The following is a 24,749-nucleotide window of genomic DNA, read 5'->3' as shown; positions in this document are numbered from 1 at the left end:
TGTAACCTCGCTATATATTCAACCTAAATTTGTGTTCAAGAGTTTCGAGAACCATTTATACAACACAACACAGTAGTCTTATGTGCTCTACTACGTATCAATATTCATCATACTTTCTGTACGGATTGCATGCAGCAACTATTTTCAAATTCTGGTATAATTTAATCGGTTCGCCGCAAATGGATCTGTCGCACATGATTTCCTTGATTATTCCAATTGCTTCAGTGGCGTTTGCCTCATCAAAGAACAATACCGTGTACATGTGACGCCCATATTTCTCAACATTTTTATTTGCAATTTTTTCTGCTTCGTTAACTTTTCTTTTGATTAAATCTTTTGTCGTTCCACCGTGTACCTGCAGAGGAAATGAGATAAGACTGTATGGGTAAAGATAAAATCAGATTGAAATTCTTATGTCACACAATTTGGATGTATCAACATGCAAATTACATTTGTATTACCTTCATAAGGATCATGTTTTGGACTTCAACACCACGTGGACACTGTAAGGCACACATAAACTTCACCAACCTTGTTTTACCACAGCCGGTTTCACCCATTATGACGACAGGAATGTCGCACCTACAACACACTCTCATACGATTTTAATTATGGAATTAAGACGTGAAAATTAGTGAATGCATTTTAAACACAAACACCGGTACATGTATACCACTGGAAATATTATGTAAACATGAACACATACCTAAATCTCATATATATTGCCATGATTTTCTTTACATTGTCGGTTGTAAGTTCATATGTGTTGTCTGGATCATGTGGGAATTCTATCCCCATTACGTTGCACATTTTTTGAATCTTCAGTTCCCTGCGGAACAGGAACACATAATATATATAATGTCTGCGCACTCGTGAGTTAGTGTGGGATAACTTTGAATTAAAAAGGGTTGTACTATTATATGTGGTTAATATACAGACGATAGTTATGTTTTTCTTTGGATTTAAAGATATATTAAAGTTTGTTTAAGCAAGTGATTCAATCGATATATCATATTTACCAAATGTAACATTGAACGTCACAGATGGCGAAACAATTCAAAATGAGAATAAAACAGCTTTTTGCAGTCTCAATAATACGATACTCATAAAATGCAAACAATAAAGCATCGTATATTTGTATAATAATAATAATAATAATAATATTATTATTATTATTATTATTATTATTATTAAAACTATATTAATAATACAAGCTTATAAAAGCGTTCTAAAGTATTGTGTGGTGGGTATAGTGCGTCTAAACAAAAACTAGGATTACAGGGTATGTGATAAATAAATGCTGCCTTCGGTTGTTAAAAACACATTTTATTTTAATAGCTTCTTTAACGTAAGGGTATTATGATGTTATAATCATATATTTTTTATAATTTATACTTAATTATTTATTGATATATTTATAGATGTATTGATACATATTGTGCAAATATGTAAAAACCGTTGTGAAATTATGATAGCCGTTTAGGATGAAACCTAGTTCAACTGCGTAAAATATGCATGTTCATATCGCGACTGTAAAGAGATATTTACACTCGAAATAATGTTTGGCTCTATAATAATATTACAACAATTAACTAGTTACACAGAAGCTATATCTTTAAAAATTGCCCACATTTCCAGGGTATGTTAATTGTCTTTTTTTATTTTATCTTGTCACATAGCAAATGGCCGTTTTTATTTTATAGCTGCGGATGAAAAGTTAAATAGATCATTGCATGAAAATGGTATTTGATTATACAAGCAGTCAGAGGCTTATTCATTCTTTAAGCTTTTAAGAAAAATAATGCTCTTTACTGTATGAACAAAAAACGTGCAGACTTCTTTTTATTACGTTAATAGATAGGGCGCGTGTATAATTGCGTCCGAAATCAAAGATCAACACATCTGAACCAAGAGAAGCGGATACTTGGTAATACACTGACGTGTTCATACAGGAGTTTCTTGTAAACGGTATGTACTGATAAACAAGTTTCCCACTCTCTGTAAACAATCTTTTTAAACACTATGTTATAATACATTTGTAGCTCAGCTTAAAATTCGAAAAACGGTCCGTTAGATAAGAGTGATTTGCGAAGAATATTATGAAATTAACAAACCTAGACAGTTCATCAAAATTTTCGTTCAAATGTGCCCAGTTTGTCTTAAGTGCAGCAAAATGCATCGAATCCATTATGCCTTTCTCCAATACTTTGCCATTATGTTGATCTTTAATGTTGCCCGTTGTTTCATCAATGAAAAACCCCATAACGGCGAATGTTGCCCGATCGGAGTTGAAGAAAAGGTACGGATGCGAGCTAATAACGTACACAAAGAAGAATAACATGCAATAATTGTGTTAAGTTTCGGAAAAAAATAACATACATAGTATATTAACTGTATATATGGTTTGTTGTATAAGAAATTGGATATTATTTATAATAGTCAACGGGTATGCGAATAGTGAAAAGTTTAGCCTTAGCTACTAAATATCTTAGGAGAACAAAATGTATTGAGCACAACGCTGTAAAATAATCTATAAACTTTTTAATTGCAGCACTAATAAATGCTTTAATTAATATTTAAAACGCATAGCTATGAACGAGTTACCTCGCTTACGTGCTCCACGCTTATGACAAAGTGTAAAAGACAAAATGCAAACGACTTTTGAAACGTCTCATATTTGAATTAAAAGCAGAGAAGATAAAATGTCAATTTTGAGAGATCTTTAGAGAACTGATTTTTTTTTTTCAAAATGGTACCACTTATCAATTATCATTTAAACGACTTTTGAAACTACCTCATATTTGTAATAAAAGCAGGAAATATAAAATGGCAATTTTGCGATGTCTTTAGAGAACTGAGTTTTCGAAATGTTTACCACTTAATCATTATCATTATAAAACTCTTGCTACTCGTAAAAACTGCAAAAGAGTCTGAAACCTTAATACAACATTAACGAAATAGTTCACATGTTAAATGCACCCAAATATATATATTAATGTATAATAAACATACATGTATAACTTCTACACAGGACACAGAATCGAGCGTCCAATTGAGCCTTAGGATATCTAATTAATCGGGCCTAAATAACCTAAAGTCTAAGATACGTTTAAACTAATTTTTATAAAATAAAACGCGTTATTTCCCAGCAAGTCTTAAGAATTAAAATCCACACAAGAATACTTACGTTGGTCAATAAAGTATTCATTATAATCTGTTAGTTTCATTTCACTACGGATAACTAAATGGAAATACCTGCTTTCCCAGGTCCGCCTAAATGAAAAATGTTTCAAGATATCATCATCTGTGTCATCCTTCTTTTTCGCACCAGCAGGTAAACATGCTTCCGACTCCTCGCTTATGTTCAGCGATCGTGTAGAAAAATCCTGCAATTCATGTCCGAGGAACTCGTACCATTTATAATTGTTTATAAAATGCGTAAATGATAATGTTCATGAGCAATATAGTGCTGTATTGTATAGTTAATGGGTTCCTTAAATAAAAGACTTTCTGGTGTAAATAAGAATGTTTCTGCAGTTGCATTATAACTGTATACTGGTTAAAAGTGTAATTTCATTAATTTGATAGCACCACATATTTATAATGTTTTAAACGTACCTACCTATGACATAAGAATGAGAAATCGAAATCCATTAAATAAAAGGCTTGCGATTGCAAATACGAATTTCTCTCTTGATATTGTTTCTAGAGTTGTATTATTCTTATGTACTGGTTCAAAGTGTAATATCACTAATGTGGTAAAAACAGATACTTATAAAGTCTTTCACGTGCCTACCTTTGACATCTGAATGAGAAATAGCAGGACAAACTTCGTAAATCCAGGAAGGTATTTTGCTGCAGCAATGGTGACAAATTGATTCTGCTCAAAGTCCACAAGTTGGGTATTGAGGAACCAAACAAAGTGATTCAGCTCCGACCAAGATGGATTCTTCACACCACAGTGTCTAAAAATAACACAATTGTGTTATTGTACATGAGAAAACATGCTGTTTTATTCATTTCAATGTTAAAATATGTAACGTAGTAATTCTAACAGACGCAGCAATACCTTAACAGCACAGTTAAACATGATTTAGGATCTCCTTCAATACGGTCTGGTTTTATATCGTTGAACATTCTACCAGTGTCCAGCCGTTGAAGATATTGATATGCACGCTGGAAGACCGAACTCCTGAATTGTTTTTCGTCGAAGACCTGGTATATTGATTTGTTGACTAGAGAAATAATTAAAAAAAATATGTGTATTTGTCATGAGGAACGAATGTTTTAGTTTTCGGTTTGTTGTTTCGTTAAACATGTGTAGTGTAGTTTAAATTTGTTATATTACGTTTTTTGTATATCATCATTCTTGACGTATGTCATTTGTGTATTAATAGAAATAAATACCAAAAGTATGAATTGTTAGAGCGTTAGCTTATTTTTAGCATGCGTGTTAGCCGTTCGTATGCTAGGTTGCTGTTAGCTTTGTGTTAGAATGCTAGTTAGCATCAGCACGATAAGCAGTCGTTAATTGGTGTTAACATGCCCGTAAGCTTAATTTGATATTCTACTTAGCCGTTAGCACCATAATAAGCCGTTAGCATGTAAGTTAGCTCCAAGTATCGTCATACGCCGTTAGCATGCAAGTTAGCAGTAAGCATGCTAATTAGCCGTAAGCATTCAAGTTAGCCGTAAGCAATTAGTTAGCCGTTAGAACGCAAGGTAGCTGGTTGGCAATTAGCGATTTAGTTAGCCTTTGGCGTGGTAACTAACCGTAAGCTTGTATTAGCAATAGTGAAGTCGTAAGCACGCTAGTAAGCCATAAGCATCTTCATTAGCCGTTAACTAGTTAGTCAGTTACCATACTTATGTTAGTTGTGGGTAAAAATATGAGTCAAAGTGTGAGAGAAGGAGGTTAGTGAGAAAAAACAGAAAGTCTGCTTATGTCTGTTCGAAAACAACTGAGAACTGATACAAAATTTGTAAAATGTGTAAATACTTTATTTTCGCATGAAAGTATATGGGCAAAAGACTGTATTCGTGTCATGAAAGGAGCCACCTACCTCTATAACAGACCTTGTTAACGCGTATGGAAAATTATAATGGTCGTGTTTAAAGATTTAAAGATTTAAATTGTGTATGTCTAGCTTATTACTTTTATCGGATTGTGTTGACATTTGTAACGAGCTCTACATTTTTATTCAACTAAGTGAGTAATTGTTGTATATATGGATTTCAAAAATGCTTTTTAATTTTCACTTTCGCCCATCCAATACGAAAAACACGATATTTAAGTTGTTATTAAAGAGAAACGTTGTAAGCATGAGATTATATGTGCATATTGATATGTAAGAACCACATATGTTCATGCCTGCGGCAGAGAATACAAGCTTATGTCTATACAAATTGTGTATGATCCTTCAACAATTAAACCACGTTACATTGGCATGCGTTGTTACATGTTTGTAAATGTGAGTGATTACTGTGCGTTATTTCTTGTAAACGGTAATACTTTTCATCGAACTTGTAAATGTGATCATTTGAAAGAGCTATTACTTTTTAAAGTTTATTTGTACGTTTTAAATATTACGTGAAAACTGCATAATAAGGAAAACGGGCTTTCGAATTCATGCTCAAATGAATGATTTCATTTATAAATTGAGATATTTTATAACATTTTAGTCTTTTGGATTCGGTGTTTCTTTACCCCGAAGCTTTTGAAATAATGGGTAAATGATACTTCAAAAGATTTGCTATTACGTGTATGTGCTACCTGGTTCCAAAGAGTGTCGACATGTCTGCATTGTCAGAATAAGTTTCTATAATTGAACGTGTTCACAGCAGCAATCGCAAAAAGGTTCGTATCGGATAATAGCATGTGTTGATGTGTCTGTTTGTCGCTTTGATTATATTTATGTATTTATATTGAAAGTTTCTAAGTTAAGCACCAATGGTAAAATTGCATGATATGGCAAACATTGATTTCAAAGTAAAATTATTATTTTCTGAATACTTGTCCCAATTTCATTTGCGCTTTAGTTGGCTCCTGTGGCTTTGGAATGTTTAAGGTAATTAGTAATGTATTCATGTGTTTTTTCGTAGCAAGTGCTTTTGCTTGGAATACATATTGCATGTTGTTTTTCTCAGTTAATCTTAGATTTTATAGTGGATTTTGTAATTTCTATCATTGAGTAGTAATGGGATAAAGTTGTGAACTTGAATGTCATATAGATAACACATATTTTCAAACGAATTTAAATTATTAGATATGTAGTCGTAGACTTAGTCTACACATTTGATACCTCTTTCGAACCACTCTTTGTAAAAGAAGGTCATGATTTTTGTTTCAATATCTTAATTGCTCAAAATTATAATTGTGTTACTGTTGTTCTTTATTAGCTTATTTGTTATCTTCCAATTAATATGAAGGTCTTCCTATCTCAATCTTTAAGTCCAATACAATAACAAGCAAAGCCAGAATTCAAGCCCTTTCACAATGACTTAACGTCGCCTTTATATATTGTAAGTGCTCCGCAAAAGTCTACCTTTAGCACACACACACGTGGTCACATATAATATGATCATGATGTGGCATTATTTTTATGCAGACATATTTTTTCACTGACTTAAACATTCGTTTGACGTACGCAGTAACTACCATGGTCTTAACGAGCATCTTACGTGATCTTGGACATTTGCAAGTACAGCCAATATGAAATATCACTTTGTTCTGAAATCAATAACAAGAACACTAATGCACGCTCATTTACCACGCAGGTTTAGGTGACCATCTTAATTCGTTTCGAAAAAAAACCCAGCTTAGGCGTTAAATCACACTGCCTCTGTCATTCTGTCACTATGTAACTAGATATTTTATCGTATAACATTTGCATCATAATATCTATTCGATACTTTAAATATTGAAGTGATATTTCTAACATTTAATAATCAATTGTCGATCAATCTTGCGGTAAGCTCGATGTAGTAGTTGCTCATGTCAAGTGAATGTGCATCAGTGCTTACTGTGCATGCAAGAGCGGGTAAGAACGTCCAGTATTTTCCGAACTGTAACTTCCTCATGTTTTATCAAATTTTAAGAAAATGTCCTTAAATGTTCAACGCCCGTGTGTATGTACTATGGTGTCCGATATTCACTTTACTAAACAGTAGTGAAGACATCAGCCGAATCTCTTACGGTAACATCGATTTCACAGTACGGCGACATAACGTAATGGTCTTTAGGGATGACTTAAACAAATACGTGTCCTTGTGTTCAGGGCACTGTTTTGTATTTGGCTAACGCTTAATTTGTTACGTTAATTGATTTGCTTGTTATTATTTAAAAACAAACAGAGAATATAAAACGTGAAAAATGACCGGGCGTTTCAGATACGAACTAATTATATTGCATGTGTGGTTAAGTTGTTGCGTACTCGGTTTGTTCATAAGACGTTCCGGATTTGAAACACCAGACAGGTACATTTTTTATTGTTATTATAATTATAAAAAAACTTTTCCAAATGTTATAGTTTTGCTTTTAAATTCATTTAATGAATGTTTTGAAAAACAAAATACGAAAATCTGTGGAAGAATTCCCTTTAAATAACCATTTAAGATTCAATGAAAAGTGGTTGTTGACTACAAAAACAATGGGATATTATCAAACGCGAGCACACGAAAATGGTACAAGGGGTATATACTGGAATCATGTTTTCTGTCTGACCTTCGGGTCGCTCTTCCAGGGCATAAATCGAAATCTACCCGAGGTATTCACATGAAACTTCATAGCTTAGCAGATTTCTTTAAAAGGAAGTGTAGTGTACAAGGGCCATAAGCATAATTGAATATGCAGTGCCCTTCTTTTGATGTTACATGCGTAACTGCTGTCTGCGGCTTTACTCCTTTTTCACACACACGTAATGATTTATGATTAAATCTTTTGTTTTTGACACCTACCAAAGCCTTTATAGCAGCTGTGTGTTATTGGGGTGAGACTTGTTTTGGCGGTTTCAAAAGTATTTTATTCATATCGAGGCAGTCTGTATTAGCCTACTCAAACGTTTCCTGATCTAATATATTTACCAGTATTAAACACTCATGTACGATATTCATGACAACTGCCCGTTTTGCATCAAAGGTAACGGCTAAATGGCCGTAATTATTTAATGATAAATCACCACACAGGTTATGTTGACGGTTCGGGAATGTAAACACCCGATTATTAGATTGGTAATCAAGCCATCTACCAAAGGAACTAGCCAACCCGTATCTTAATATCGTTAACGGTGCTTTTCTGTGTAGGGTATATCTGCTTAACGAAATAACTTGACTTAAGAGTTTAAAACTTACGGAGTTAAAACGAGTATGAACGTATTATAAAAAAATGTTGCATTGTAAATTTTAATCGAGCTGAAATTCGCATAAGTGAGATACATCAAACGACGCTACGCACATGTAAGTTAACATGACTCGTAAGCTATACTGATTTACCTTACAAGGTTTTCCGCAACAACACAAAAGAAAAACCAAAACACGCGTTTTTCATGGAATATGAAAGACTTCGGGCACATTTTGCTTACAAAGAGAGATTTTTCAAAACCTAGCAGTCTCAATAAATGTAACTTTTATCATTATATTATGTATTACTCAATACCTTAAATATAATGTTATTCAAATCAGATTGATTAATTTTAACACGATTTTTCGAAGAAAATGATAATACATATGAAATCGAATTGTGCGCGTGCGTTAGGTGTCATGAATTCGATACATGATGAATAAGAATATCCAATATCAAATGCAGTTGTCGGTCAGTTTAAATGAGCTACATCTTTCAATTCTGAGTGGTTATTTTACCAATGGCGAAGTATGCAGTTTGATTGAAGCAAATACTACTACATTTTGACTGTTAACAGATATAATAATAAAGAAAATATAACAGTAATATCTATTCGTAACAAGTAGTAAATCTTGTTAAAATTGTACTTTCTCATCTGTTGGTTATCTTAAAGAAGTTCTAATGACCATACACTTTATATTTACTTATTTTGAAAAAAGTTCAGGAATTAGTATATATGTTTAACTTTATTCTTTATTAAATAAACATGTATTTTAAAAATTACATTGAAAAGCCCTACTAGGTTTCGCGTGATACATTTAAAAAAGTATGTTAATAAAAACCATTTAATATACTAACCATGGGCATTCCACAATTGAGTGGCTGACGCCACACTTGTATTGATAAGGCTATTAACATTTCATGCCGTTGTCTCTAGCTCGAAGTCAATGTATCATTTAGAGGTTAAATGTCAGTTTTTGGCAAAGTACTGGTCTTCGTGACTGTACTCAACCTGCACTTTCAGAATTTCTTATCGCAAGTGTTCACCAAGTGAAGACAATGTGTCGCGTGTTATGTGTTATGCGTATGATGTTAAAACGGTATTAAGTGTATGATAGGAACTATAATAATGACGTTTTATTTTCATGTAATATTGTATTGACTGGCATTTGAGACATATGATGTTTACTTTTCATGCAATTTTGTATTTGGTTGGCATTTGAAAATCTTATGCACTATTATTTAAACCTAATCACTCAGTGCAAAATAATATATTCATATTTTCCGTTATGTGAACATGTATAGTGTGCTAATCTTCTTTATTGTTTTTGGAACCGGATTCTTAATACACTACAGTGTTATAATGATATTGATTTCATAATTTACTTTAAAAATTTAATATACACAAAGCGCACCAGATGATGCAATCATGGACAGTGCCAAACAGTGAGCCACAAAAACGCACTTGACAAAACACAAGAGGCATGTTGCAATATATATCGGTAAAGGTACTCTCCAGGTTCATATTTTGCTTAGTATGCGTTATTGCTTTTGCCTATATTAATATTTAACCGTAAAGCAGTTTTACATGTCCTTTATAGAACCACATTGAAATCGTACACATCTTTGTTTGAATTTGTTCGAGACTCGACGATAATCTTTCAGCGCTGTCAGCGCTTTAATAATTGCAACAGTCAGAAAAATAGACGAAATCCATATAAAATATACTTTGGTTTTCTCTTTGACTGACTAGAAATCTACGAACATACCTGATAGTCTCATGCTATCGTCGCCATCATAAGCGCTAACGCTTTCTTCCGGTGATCGGCACATTACAACTGGCAGTAGATTTAATATTGGATGGGAATATTGCATCCCCTGAATGTACCCATAAATTGTTAAAATGCAAAATTGAACAACACATTTGTTTACTTTTTCATCTACACTATCATTTTAATGCAACTATAAAAGAGATAAGGCAAATATATTCTTATTGATTGACATACTGATAATTAAAAAGCGTTGCTATGCTTATCTTAAGTGGATCAGCTCAACGAAAATTATTTTATCATACCACCGCATTGATATCTGCCTGATATAACGTTGCCTGATATATTCTTCTGAGTGTAGGAAGAATAGAGAATAATAGGTTAGTGTTGATTACAGATCAGGTTTATCATGCGAGGCTTAGAAAAAAAAAGCACGAGCCTTGGCGAGTGCTTTTTCGTTTTCGTGCCGAGCATGATAAACCTGATCTATAATCAACACTAATCTATTATTCTATTTATCCATCTTTTTATTCAGTAAACCTTTTTATTTAAACAAAATTAGTTGAACTGGATAATTTCGCTGGATTTATGACGTCATTTTGTCGAAAACATGACGTCATTTCGTGCCGTTGTTTATAGCAGAAATTAAATCAACGGGGCTTTAATCAACCGAATTCGCTGTAAAAGTGGGATAAATAATGATAGGACACATGACGGTGGATTTTTACAGAGTATATTACCCCGTTGAGAGGGAATATACTTAAATAGTCATTTAACGGAGTTATTCAGATAAAGTCTTAACTAATCGACACATTCGTATTCAGAAAAAGTACATACCTATATTATATATTACTTTTGTGGCCAGTATGAAACCTATAACTTACATTTTTTATGATAGGCATGGTTTCTATCAGATACAGATCATCAGTGCTGCGTCGCCACACGTATCCATTTCTATCCATCAAACAGTCGAGGATAAGAAGGTTGAAGAGGAGAAAGTCGATGCCTTCTTGAACCTCAAAACAAACAATGAAACCACGTAATTACATCATAAATCCTACGAACTTTGTTCTGACGAGTACTTTTCATAATGGGCATGGTTTCTACCAGATAAATTCCATCTGAACTCCGTCGCCACACGAATTCAGATTTATCCATAAAACAGTCATAGATAAGAAGATTGAAGAGGAAGAAATCGTCCCCTAGTTGAACATAAGAACATAAATAAAGCGTATAGTGTTGCTAGTGCGCATTTTCCTATAGTGGATTTGCGGACTAATTCGCGATATTTGATATTCGCACTTGCTCCATATTCACAGTTGCCTTTGAATATCGATATCAGTGCTTGCTCCGATCAACCTTTATTCGATATTTACAGTTCACGTGTGAATTTCATCGTGAGAGCTGAAACGACATTTGCGCTAGCTCGATATTCGCGGTTTGCCGTTCAATATTGATAACAGTGCTTGCTCGAAATTAAGCCGCACTTGACATTCAATGTTCGTGTTTGAGTGTCGATGTCAGAGCTTGTACGATATTCGCACTAGCTTGATAATCGCGTTTCTGCTTTGAATGGCGATGTAAGTACCGATTCGAAAGTGAATCCAGATCGATGTTCGCGGTTCGTGTTTGAATTTTGTTTCCGGAACTTCAGCTCAATATTCATGTTTCACCTTTGCATGTCGATGTCAGTGTGGCTCGTATTTCAATCTAGCTAGATATTCGCAATTCGTGTTTGAATTTTGATCTCAGAGCTAGCACGATATCGCGGTTTGCCTTTGAATATCGATGACAGTGCTTCTAAATTCAACATAGCTCGAACTGTACAGTTCATGTTTGGATTGCGATTTTAGAGATAGCACGTTATACGATCCAGCTCGATGTTTGAATTTGATTTCTTTGATTTTTTATGTCAGATAGATGTTTGAATGTTCAACGCTTGCCAACCAGCCTCACTTCTAACTGTTGCTTTACTATTATCTTTCTTTAAAGGCAGCAAATAAAAAGTATCAACGACGGTTCAGCCATTGGAAACATTATTAATATAACAAATTGTTGCATTCCTGACACTAACTTTTAACGCGGCGTGTTAACTGTTTGGAAAAACGTCAATTTAAAAAAATTCAAAAATAACGTTAGCATTACATTCAAACAACCCAGATGCCACTTCTGACTACGAAAACATGTTCGTTTTTCTGAAAATCATCAACCGAAATCGGAATACCAATAAAACGTTTGTAACGATTTACATAAGTAATTTATAAATAGAAACTTGTACTAACGAGATAGATACCATGACAATTCAAAAGCCGGGTGGTTTAGTGGTAAAGTGTTAGCTATTGCTTCTAGATGATCCGGCTTTCGACCCCAGACCCTGTATTTGTTTCATTTTATCTATTTGCTACTTATAATAATTGTTTAAAAACATTCCGAGTATTATAGTGTTGTTTGTAAATTAATTTAGTGACATTTTTCTAACATACGAACCTCGGTTAACAAGTTCACTTCGATAAATCATGCTGACAATAAGCAACTGCTTCTGGTGAATATAGAACAATTTTTAAGTTGTGTTGACAAATAACAGTATCCAGATTAAGTTTGCAAATCCAGATTATTTGCAAACTTATTTTTTTTATTTATTGAACAATTGTTATGAAATTTTGCATATTTGTAGGGGGCATTGAGTACATACATATAATTGAAAAAAAGAGTTAAAATGTTTTTGGAAAGTAGAGTTATTTGATGATAAAGTTGCCATCCCCCGTTGGATCCCAACGGAGTTTTGGCTCCCCCGTTAAGAATTGCAATTCTCCAACGGGAGTTTTTTCCAGACGGGAGAATTTTACCTATATTTTACAAAAAATGTAATTTAAATGTTATGCTTTTTTTATGTTTAAATGTTTACAAATACACATGCTGAAGTCATTATTGTAAGAAATAAGTACTTAAATAAGAAAATAAAGTGTTTGTAGATTTTCTTCCCCCGTTGGAGTTTAACGGGAGCTCCCGTGAAACTCCCATTTCCATTAAACACCCGTGGGAGGTTTGACGGGGGACCCCGTCAATCCCCCATTTTCAATAAACCCAACGGGCGTTTGACGGGGGATCCCCGTCTAACTCCCATTTAAAAAGAACTCCAATGGGACTTTTACGGGGGGGAGTAGGAATCACAATTCATTTAACAGTTAATACACATAGCAATATATTACATTGTATAAAGACACCAAACTTTATTAAATAATTGATGTTTTCTTTTTAAGGTGTCGGAATCAAATAATAATTTTTGAGTTTTCTTAAATAAGTACCAAAATTTACGTTGAATATAATGTCTTTTTGGTAAAAGATTAGACCCACATTTCGATATTTCTGTAAAGATGAATATAAAAGGTTCCGACCATAATTTTGCAACACTCACTGTATATATAAAGTGACTTGTCTCGAAAATATATTGCATTTACCTTTTGATAATCCAAACGTTGCTTTTATCCATTACTGTGATGATAAATACAATCCAGAAAGACAATAACATTGGAAGCATAATTATTGTCATTCGGAATTGTATTTCTTTTGCTGTTTATTCCCGTGTAACAGTTTTGGAGGTTTTTTTCCTAGAAATTTAGCTTGCAAACATTTTCGGTGCAATGTCGTACCTTAGTGTACCGGTAACATTCCACAAGTTTTTTTTTTACACAAAATGCCTGAATAGGGCAGTGTGTTAGGTTCATTGTTTTGTTATTGTTGTTGTTTGTTTTTTATCTTTAACAACACCGTGCACTGGTAGCGTTATTAGCAGAGACATGCGGGAGTCTTCTTGAAACATACTGTACTGGTTAGTTTCAATTATGGGACACACCACTTCTCCAATAGAATCGATGATGTTTAAATACATTTGAGTTATATTTGCAGTTTCAGTTATTAACTGTTTTGTTTTCTGATAAGGATATGATATCCCAGACGTTAGTTCCTGTGCTGTCTTTTTCCCTCTAAACAAACAGACATATAACACCAAGGACTTATATCACTTTTCATTATTGTGTATAAAATACAAAATACCACACACAATTGAAATATTTGATATAACCCATATAAGCAGTATGATTTCCTTTCTAAATGTAATAAAAACTTAATTTTCAATCATGAACTAGTAGTTTCAGGAAAACAGGAAACCAAGAAAAAATGTGAAACCAACAAAGGCATAGAATTGTGAAATATGCAAGCCAGAGTTCTCGACTTATGATTGTTGAACGCTGCACTTCTATACACCACAACCTACCTTTGTTCGAAGTTTGATGTAAATGGGTCTTATTGTAATTACGTTATGACCCGGACAATAAAAAAGTGAGATAAATAAAGTAACGAAGGGGCTATAGCTATAGTTCTTGTGCACTGAACTTCTCATCAGTGAGATCTATCCATATATGCATATATGAAGTTTCATGTGAATAGGTGATATAGTTAAAGACTAATACTCCGGACAAAGTACTGGAAGCTGCCCGACCCCAGGCATGACATAATTAATTCCTTAATATGGACTCCATTGGTCATTGTCGACTCGTGTACTACTTACGTGTACCCCGGGTACTCTTAAGTATACTTACATGTACCCCGGGTACGGTAAATATACTAAATCGTACCCGGTCGATATTAGACTGTACTCGAGTTGTATTCCCGCCTAAAATCCTATGTCGTAAAACGCGCTACCGATTATCTTAAACAAACTTCTATTTAAAAAAAAAAGCCTCAACATGCTTTGTGAGTATGAGTTTCGATAATATAGAGGCCATTTTACAGAAAATTGACATAAATGTGAATATATATAATTAAAAACAAGATGTGTTTGTGAAACACAATGTCCCCCTATATGACGTTTGACCTTGAAGGATGACATTGACCTTGTGAAGGATGACCTTGACCTTTCACCACTCAAAATGTGCAGCTCCATGAGATACACATGCATGCCAAATATCAAGTTGCTATCTTCGTGAAACACAATGTCCCCCTATATGACGTTTGACCTTGAAGGATGACCTTGACCTTGTGAAGGATGACCTTGACCTTTCACCACTCAAAATGTGCAGCTCCATGAGATACACATGCATGCCAAATATCAAGTTGCTATCTTCAATATTGCAAAAGTATACATAAAATAAGCGATTTGGGCCACATATATTTGACTTCTGACCTTGAAGGATGACCTTGACCTTGACCTTTCACCACTCAAAATGTGCAGCTCCATGAGATACACATGCATGCCAAATATCAAATTGCTATCTTCAATATTGCAAAAGTATTTATAAAATAAGCGATTTGGGCCTCATATATTTGACCTCTGACCTTGAAGGATGACCTTGACCTTTCACCACTCAAAATGTGCAGCTCTATGAGATACACATGCATGCCAAATATCAAGTTGCTATCTTCAATAATGCAAAAGTATTCATAAAATGAGCGATTTTGGCCACATATATTTGACCTCTGACCTTAAAGGATGACCTTGACCTTTCACCACTCAAAATGTGCAGCTTCATAAGATACACAAGCATATGAAGTTGCTATCTTCAATATAGCAAAAGTTATTGCAAAATGTTAAAGTTGGCGCAAACAGACAGACCAACAGACAGACCAACAGACAGGGCAAAAACAATATGTCCCCCACTACTATAGTGGGGGACATAAAAATAGCCGAAAACGACCGATTAAGCTTTAAATTTCCCGGGTACGTTTATGTATATTTACCGTACCCGGGGTACATGTAAGTATACTTATTTTTTAAGCTTACGCTTACACGTCGATTATTTCGATTCTTACACGATTGTATGAATACGTTATCCTCGATTTTAAGGTTATATATGAGATTTATATTTACCGAACGTCCGCTACTTTTCCGCGAAAACGTGACGTAACCACAACAATGCAAATCAAATAACGTCGTCTTTATTATTAACAGTGCGCTGGCAATCAAAGTGACGTCATACTTATCTCTAAACACAAAATCATATTTTGCTTATTGAGTCAAATAAAAGGGAAATATCCATAAACCAAGTACATTAAATGAACGAAGCATGATATTTTAGTACTATTGTGATTGAAGTGAAATGCAGTTAGCGGATATTTATTTCTTTCTCGAATCGCGCGTTAGCGCACGTGCATTTTACTAAACTATTTCTTGGAATTTCCAGAACATTTTTTAAAAAATGTAGTGCCGTAACACATATATCATTCTTTGAAATCCACTTATCACATTGAGAATACATAGTACGTTTACGCAACAATTGAGCAGGCACTTTAGCGAGATCATAGTCAAAACATTTTTATTCCATAACTTTCTTTTAGTTTTTACAGTTGCTCTTCTTTCCAGTGTCATATACCACACTGAATACATAATTTCATTCAAGTCGTAAGTAATGTTATTAGCATCCTGATAATAATTATGTCGCAAGGTGTAAATCTACGTTTGTTTCTATAGACGAAAAAGCTTTTCTGAAATCAACCAGTGTCATATTTTTCACTTTCCATTAGCACGACGTATCTACAAGATGAGTTTCAAGTTTACTAGTTTTTAACCTAATTTGTTATTAATATGCTGTAAATATAGTTACTTGATTACTGTATGAACAACAACAATTACAATCAAAGCAAAGTAAAGTGTAATGAAATATTCGTGATGGTTGTAACAGCGAGTTGCTGCTGAGTTTCTTCTGATATCTTTTTTTTTTTAAAGAACATGGTCGATTTCTAAATCGTCCATTGAGAATTGATATTATCCGGAATGTGCACAAACAGTTTATTGTTATGTGCAAATATGTGCCACATAAATATTTATCAATAAAACAATATGTGGAGTCACTTTAGTTTGACTGGTAGAAAATACCCTATGTCTAAAGGTCAAATTTATTTGTAAAGCATGTAAGTTAGCACACATACAAGTTCACACTAAGTTCGAGTAGCAAATATTGCAGTACACTGCATCGACAGGACTCCGTTTAATCAAATACATTATTCTTATTTATCGACCGAGGGATATTTACCGTTATTTGTAGGTTTCTGTCAGATTCACAGTTGCCCGATTCTAATCATTGTTGCTTTCCACACTTAATTTTTAGAGTATTTGAAATTGAAGTGAAAGTGGGCATTACTTCCCTTGTCAATATTTATGAATAAAGTGAAACTTCAGCTGCACCAGCAAGAGAGAACCCCTGTTATAGCAAGTGGGCCTTTATATTTGAAAGGTACCAATGGCCAAGGGCAACATATACATTTGTCGTCATAGCGTAATATATACATGATTTCGAAAGTAAAGGTTAAAGTTAATACTGCAAAATTGGCAACAAAGCACGTGAGCTGTATTGTTACTTTACATGTATTAGTTGCTTGAAATTCTTTAAGAACTGTTTTGTGGTAATAGGTCTAGCAGAACAAATTAACATACCTCATGGGAAATGTCAATATGAAATATACGTGGGGTGGTCTTTTCTGGAATTGGTGTGAATTTAGATAATGTCTGTATCACTTCATTAACGTCAATTTGTTTTTCTTGCAGAGGTATTGTCACAAGAACGGTTTCCAGTTGTTCTGATTTAGGGCCAAATCGAGCTTTAAATTTTTCAGCATTTCGTTTGACATACAAACTCTTTCCATTGCCTGCTCGTCGTGACGTGATCAAAAGGACCGAAGACCTATTAAAATAATGATAGTTATATGGTTTTTAATGAATATTCTATACAGAGGTAAACGCTAACGTGTATGTTCACTCAAGAATCACAAATTAAGTTTTAAAAGTTCAATATGTTATGAATAATCACTTTACCTTTTAAAGTCAACCTGAGCTGCAGACTTTTCTTTTGTTTCGGGCGTAATAAGTTTTTCTTCAACGTATCCACACACCAATGATTGATTGATCGTTGGAATAGGTCGTATATACTTGTCAAGGGATGACACGAATGGAGAACGATATTCATTTCCCGAGCCACATATTATCAATAGTCGGTATTTACCGTCTAAAACATTATATTGATATGTTGCACTTATATAGACGTATGTATGTTACACATGTTGTCATCTTCTTTATGAGATTCTAACTATTTTTCATTGATATTGATATTGCATCGATATTGAGCTATTATTAAGTGTATGAAAAGAGCAAAACATTGTTAAATACAACCTTGGAAACTGTACAGTTTATCTATAAGTGAGTTATAATTATAGATGAACGTACAAGTATTGTACAGTTTTGTTCCTAATACAATCGACAACGATATACTTCATAACATAACATTGTGTTGATATAAGAAATGAAAAAAAGTTCAGTTTATTCAAATGGGACTTTTCCTATACTGCATACTTTTCCTTTGCTTTGCCTCTAGAATGTATTCCTCTAATTTGTGTACTGCTGCCTCACTGACATCGTAGTCCAATAAATCTGCGTGTATGAGACAATGTATCTTTCCGCAAGCTCCAAATATGGCCCGGCGCAAAAATATGTCAACCTGTACAGTTGAAGTATTCAGCGCAATTGAACAAGGTTTCGTGAAATATCTTCTTTTTTATAGTATTTGCGGACGGACGGACGCAATATAGAAAGGAATTGATAAGACAAAACTAACATAGTACATTTGGTTTAGCGATCACATCTTAGGAATTGTTTGAGCAGTTGCAATATAAATGTGTGTTGTACTTTAAGTAATACTACTGGACCGGTGAAACACGGAATAGTAAACATAATCCTTAGATTTCCTTTTATAAGCGTATATAGTTCAATTCAAAAATTTTGAGTATTTTCTGAGAAATCTCAGACTAAAGGTGTTTCTCTTCAATTTTGGAGATTCATTTTTTACACAGACAGACGGATGGACTGAGTAAAAGTTTGTCAGACAAACATATGGCAAACGAATGTCTAAATGTGTAAACCAGGTTTCATGAAAATATATCACCTACGTTTGTGTGTATTACTATAAAATATCTTTTCTTGTATTTAGAAACAGTCAACTAACCTTTGTAGAAAACTTTCACTGCGAAATATTCAATTTCCACTTAATTATCTTACGAATGTTTTATTAAATATCTCCGGTATTTGTTTTAAGAAATTGCAGGAATGGTGCTTTTTTCCGCGAGTGTGGTTTTTATTGGAACTGTAGATAGACCGAAACATGGCATTCAGTGTGTAACATATTGTTCATGTTGTAAGCGACTGTTTATTAATAGTGTATTGTAACCCACATTCATTAAACATGTCAACCTCCATATTGGTTATTATTCTTACATGGTGTCAGAAAAATCGCTATTCATCGAGCTAATCTGGCAGCAGTGAAGGAAATTATCCAGCGAGATTAAAAATTAGACATTGATGAATAAGTATTACAAGGGATTTGTGCTCGCCACATAATCTAATCGGATATTTCACATTCGGAATTTTCGTGAAAAAACAACAGCAAAACATGGCATCAAACTTCGAACAACCAATCCTGCAGTGGGACTCGAAAGACATGTACCCGGAGTTCCAACGTTTCAAACAACACGTGGAATTCACATTCAGAGGACCGCTAGCATCCATAAATGCTAAACAAAAGGCTGGGTGGCTTGGAAAGTGGATAAACCAGCAGGGCCGTGAACTATACAAAACATTCACGTTTCTGGAAGGAGAAGCAGACGACACTACGATTGTGCTAAAAAAGATAGAGGATTACGTGAGACCGCGACAAAATAAAAGGGTTTCACGGTTAAGGGCCCATCAAAGAAAACAACTAGACGGTGAGTCATTTGACAATTTTACGAAGGATCTCAGACTTCTTGTCATGGACTGCGAATATGAGAATTCCGATGACATGTTGGTGGACTTAATCATAAGCGGTGTCAAACATCCAGAATTTCAAGAAAGGCTACTAGACCATGGACAAAAGTTAACCATAAACAAAGCTATCGAGATAGGCCAACAGTATGAACTGTCCCTACAACAAATGAAGATGATGAGAGGCGAAGAAGTTCTTTCCCTCAAAAGTAAATCATCAGAGAGAAATAATAAAAATGATGACAGAGGCTACAAAAAGCACAAAGAAAAGAGAAATGAAAAAGGTCATGGGAAAAAAGATTATAATTACAAGAAACGGGACACGCACTGTGGGAAATGCGGAAAACAACATGAAATTGGAAATTGTCCAGCTTTCAGTGCAACTTGTAACTTTTGCAAAAAGAAAAATCATTGGATCAACATGTGCCGGAATAAAAACAAGAATATCAACACGGTTGAGAACGAATCGGACATTGATACCAGCGATGACGACCTCTTACACATAAATACAACAACAGTTTTCAATACTGTTGACTCATCTGATGACAAATGGTTGGTCGAAATGAGACTATGCAAAGAACGGACAACATTCCGCATTGACACCGGTGCAAAATGCATCATTCTTGTAAAATCAACATTTGGGAAAGTAAAAAAATTCGTTAAATTGAATCACTCAACAAAAACACTAAACTCATTCACAAACCATCGAATTAAATCAATCGGTACGATTATTGCGCCACTGAAGTACAAAGATAAGAAAATCAACGTACAATTTAAAATAGTTAACTTGCTACAGGAGAACATCATCAGTGGTGAAACGGCTGAAAAACTTGGATTGCTTCAGCGTATAATCAAAATGGACCTGTCCCCAAAAGAGGAATTATTGCGGGACTTCCCTGACTTAGTAAAAACTACTGAAATATTACCAGCGGAATACCGCATTAAACTTATTGAAAATGCGGAAGGGGTCATACATGCACCACGCAGAATCGCTGCATCCTTAAAGCCTCGAGTGGTAGAGAAACTTCACGAAATGAAAGAAAACGGTTACATTACACCAGTTCACCAACCTACCGAATGGGTCAGTTCAATGGTCGTATCACTGAAAAAAGATAACATTAGAATCTGCATCGACCCTAAAGACCTAAACAAGGCGATAAAGCGCGAACATCATCCAATGAAAAATGTCGATGACGTTGTGTCAAACATACCAAATGCGAAACTATTTTCAGTACTCGATGCAAAATCTGATTTCCTACAAATTCGACTTGACGAGAGCTCATCTTACTTAACTACGTTCAACACACCTCTTGGCAGGTACCGCTGGCTCAGGCTACCGTTCGGAATCAAGTCGGCTCCAGAAATATACCAGCGCATCATGGATGAAATGTTAAAAGACGTCGAAGGAGCGTTCGCAATCATAGATGACATTCTTATCGCAGGTGACGACATAGAGCATCATGACAAAATATTTAAAACCGTTATAAAATGCGCAACAGAGTATAACTTGAAACTTAACTATGATAAATGTATGATCAGACAAACAAGTGTACCATATATGGGACATATCCTCAGTGAAAGTGGTTTGAAGGCAGATCCTGCCAAATTGAAGTCGATTTTAGAAATGCCAACTCCAAAGGACAAAGAAGGTGTTCGACGATTCTTGGGGTTCATACAGTACCTAGCAAAGTTCATACCAAATCTCAGTCAGGTAGACGGACCAATCAGAATCCTCCTCAAGTTCGACATTGAGTTTGCGTGGAACAGCGAACAAGAATTTTTTTTTAATGAACTTAAACGCCTTTGAAGTACCCCACCAGTTCTTGCGTTTTACGAAGTTCACAAAAAAGTTGAAATAGAATGCGACGCGATCAAAGACGGTTTGGGAGCTGTATTACTAAAGGATGGCAGAGTTGTCGCATATGCATCCCGCGCATTAACGGAAGCTGAAAAACACTATGCGCAAATTGAACAGGAGATGCTGTCCATCGCTTACAGCGTAAACAAGTTCCATTTCTATGTGTTTGGCAAAGATGTCACAATCTATAATGATCACAGGCGGTTAGAGCAGATCTATAACAAACCATTACTCTCAGAACCCATGAGATTACAGAAAATGATGATGAAACTTCAATGGTATGATGTGAAAATTCAATACCGGAAGGGCAAAGAAATGCACATCTCTGACGCCCTATCGCGAGCATACCTACCATATAGATCAGAATCAGACGACTTCGAGGAAGATTCCATAAAAATCATTTCTGTGAGCCAAACGAAATACGCAGAAATTCAAAGTTATACAAAATTGGAACTTTCGACATTACATGAGATCATAATGAGTGGCTAGCCGGACACTAAAAGGGAATCTCCGGTTGAAGTCCGATCATATTGGGACTCGCGTGACCAGCAGCCCATCTCAGACGGCGTCATTTACAAAGGAATGAGAATTGTGATGCAACCAAGCTTACGCGCGCACATGCTAAAACTAGTACATGCGTTACATTTGGGCAAAATTAAGTGTAAACAGAGAGTCCGTGAAGTAATGTTTTGGCCTGGCCTAAACTCTGATATAGAAACAACAGTAAAAGATTGTTGAAAATGTGCTGAGTTCCAAAATCAACAACCACGTGAACCATTGAAACCAACGAAAACGCCAGACCTTCCATACAGTATGGTTGGATGTGACCTATTTGAATTCGAACAAAGCAAATATGTTCTGGTCGTGGACTATTATTCAAAATACATCGATGTCGTAAAAATCGCGCAAGAAACAACAACTTCCATTATAAGTTCATTAAAGAGCGTATTTGCCTGCCATGGGATACCCCAGATTCTTCGGTCAGACAATGGGCCACAGTTCAGTTCCCGGGAATTTCGACAATTTTGCGAAATGTACCAAATCAACCATGAGACTTCAAGCCCTCACTTCCAAAGTTCTAATGGTGAGGCCTAACGGGCTATACAAACAGTGAAAAAACTTTGGAAAAAGGCTGATGACAAACAACTGGTGATATTGGACTATCGCACCACTCCACTAACCGATATAAACTTATCACCTGCACAGTTACTAATGGGCAGGCGACCTAGGAACATTCTGCCAGCACACAAAGAACTATTAAAACCAAATACTACAAATCCAAAGGTTGTGAAAAATCACTTTGACGTACAAAAACAAAAGCAGAAATCTTACTATGACCACAAAAAGGGTGTTAAAGACTTAAAACCGTTACCTAATGGGGCCAACATCCGAATGACAGATGGGACCAATAACTGGAAGCCAGGAGTTGTCGTTTCAAAACATGATAAACCACGTTCTTATGTAGTACGCTGCGGTGAACAAATGTATAGGCGGAATCGTGTGCATCTTCAACCAGCAACTGAACGAGCGAATGCTGAACACATCTTTCCGGATGACATTCCAGAAACTGCCGTTCCAGAAACAACCAACCATGAAGACTTGTTGTCGCCGACATTTGACAAGCCAGTTTCCCCTCTTATTGACAATAACACAGGAGACAAAAACAATGGTGCCTACATTACACGATCTGGTAGAACTGTGAAGAAACCTAAAAAACTTGACTATTAGTTCCTACATTATATGATCTGGTAGAACTGTGAAGAAACCTAAAAAACTTGAGTTTTAAACAATTTCAATATTGTGCAATTTAAGTTTAGTTTTGTTACAAACCAGCACTCAATCACATAATGTTAAGGGGCACAATAATCCCCATTGTGGTGCTATTAATGAACAAGTAGTTTAGTTTTGTTTCAAACCAGTATTACACCACATAGTGTTAAGGGGCACAATAATCCCCATTGTGGTGCTTCTGAACAAGTAGTTCATTTCTATTACATTACATGTTTAAGTTTATAGAAAGAGGGATGTAACATATTGTTCATGTTGTTAGCGACTGTTTGTTAATAGTGTATTGTAATCCACATTCATTAAACATGTCAACCTCCATATTGGTTATTATTCTTACACAGTGTTTATAATATTGATGTTCAAATATCCCATCATTATGTATTTTCCTGTGGGTATAAATTGTGAAAAATCTATGCGACTTAATATTCGGATAAGTATTAAGCAAAAACATAATTCTTACGGAAGAGCAATTAAACTGCATGTCTGAAATGTAAAAAGTTAATATACAAATACTGAACCTTATCTATCGATGTATTTGAAGAAGACACCAACACTTCGTCAGACATTGGGAGTGGCTGGTCTTTTTTATGCATATAGACAGACAGAGTCATCTTCAAGATCTCGTCTACAACAAGTATTTTCAATTTTTTTTAGTTGAAAATAAATAAAGTACTATACAAAACAGTTATCCTACAACAAAAAGTGGTTAAAAGTTACAAAGATATCTATAGCATAGTACAAAAATGATATCACTTTAAAAACATGGGAAATTAACTTGCTGTTGGAGAATAACAAAACATAACATAATTAAGTATAATGCTATGTTAATATTCATAAACATTTTTAAAACATTACCTTTTGTTAGAGAAATTAGATGAGCAACTTACGAACTAAAGAATTATTTATAATAAAATTTTCTAAATTTAATCAAATCGTAACAAGAGCAGTGTAACAGGTTTAAGAGCTCACATTTATCTGGTTAATGTTGTCGGAGTAAGAACAGGTAACCCAATATATTCGTCGATCTAGCTTTAAGTTATTTTTAGTTATTGCATGATTTAAGTTTCCAATTAAGTATTTAGTCATATCAAGCAGACATGTTGTCCGACAAAGAAACTTAAATAATGTTCATATTTCCCACATGAACCTCCATCGGCAACCCCAGTGTAATTAGCTTAACTAACGTTCTTTTTAAGTAATCGAAGGATCCAT

General features: G+C 34.7%; 2 protein-coding genes across 2 annotated transcripts in view; one reads left to right on the top strand and one right to left on the bottom strand.

Moving 5' to 3' along the window:
* The window catches only part of LOC127852576 (E3 ubiquitin-protein ligase rnf213-alpha-like), a gene marked incomplete at its 5' end in the record, with an annotated part of 30,983 nt that extends 13,198 nt beyond the window's left edge, over nucleotides 1-17,785 (bottom strand). The window contains 10 exons of the mRNA XM_052386528.1: nucleotides 114-355; nucleotides 462-582; nucleotides 707-829; nucleotides 2,115-2,312; nucleotides 3,256-3,386; nucleotides 3,797-3,965; nucleotides 4,070-4,235; nucleotides 10,108-10,216; nucleotides 10,992-11,123; nucleotides 17,537-17,785. Of these exons, the coding sequence (XP_052242488.1) occupies nucleotides 114-355; nucleotides 462-582; nucleotides 707-829; nucleotides 2,115-2,312; nucleotides 3,256-3,386; nucleotides 3,797-3,965; nucleotides 4,070-4,235; nucleotides 10,108-10,216; nucleotides 10,992-11,123; nucleotides 17,537-17,785 (1,640 nt within the window). The remainder of the gene's footprint in view (nucleotides 1-113; nucleotides 356-461; nucleotides 583-706; nucleotides 830-2,114; nucleotides 2,313-3,255; nucleotides 3,387-3,796; nucleotides 3,966-4,069; nucleotides 4,236-10,107; nucleotides 10,217-10,991; nucleotides 11,124-17,536) is intronic.
* Nucleotides 17,786-19,541: 1,756 nt separating this feature from the next.
* Nucleotides 19,542-21,698, top strand: LOC127852575 (uncharacterized protein K02A2.6-like). Its single transcript, XM_052386527.1, has one exon. It carries the CDS (start codon nucleotides 19,542-19,544, stop codon nucleotides 21,696-21,698), a length of 2,157 nt encoding a protein of 718 aa, XP_052242487.1.
* Nucleotides 21,699-24,749: the final 3,051 nt, after the last annotated feature.

Source organism: Dreissena polymorpha, chromosome 12, assembly GCF_020536995.1.
Source record: "Dreissena polymorpha isolate Duluth1 chromosome 12, UMN_Dpol_1.0, whole genome shotgun sequence".
Classification (NCBI taxonomy): Eukaryota; Metazoa; Mollusca; class Bivalvia; order Myida; family Dreissenidae; genus Dreissena; species Dreissena polymorpha.
Note: the sequence above shows the minus strand (reverse complement) of the source record. Positions and strands in the feature narration are given on the sequence as shown.

Bases quoted from the DNA above. Each gene is read 5' to 3' on its own strand.
- LOC127852575 (XM_052386527.1), top strand. From the start codon at position 19,542: ATGGCATCAAACTTCGAACAACCAATCCTGCAGTGGGACTCGAAAGAC.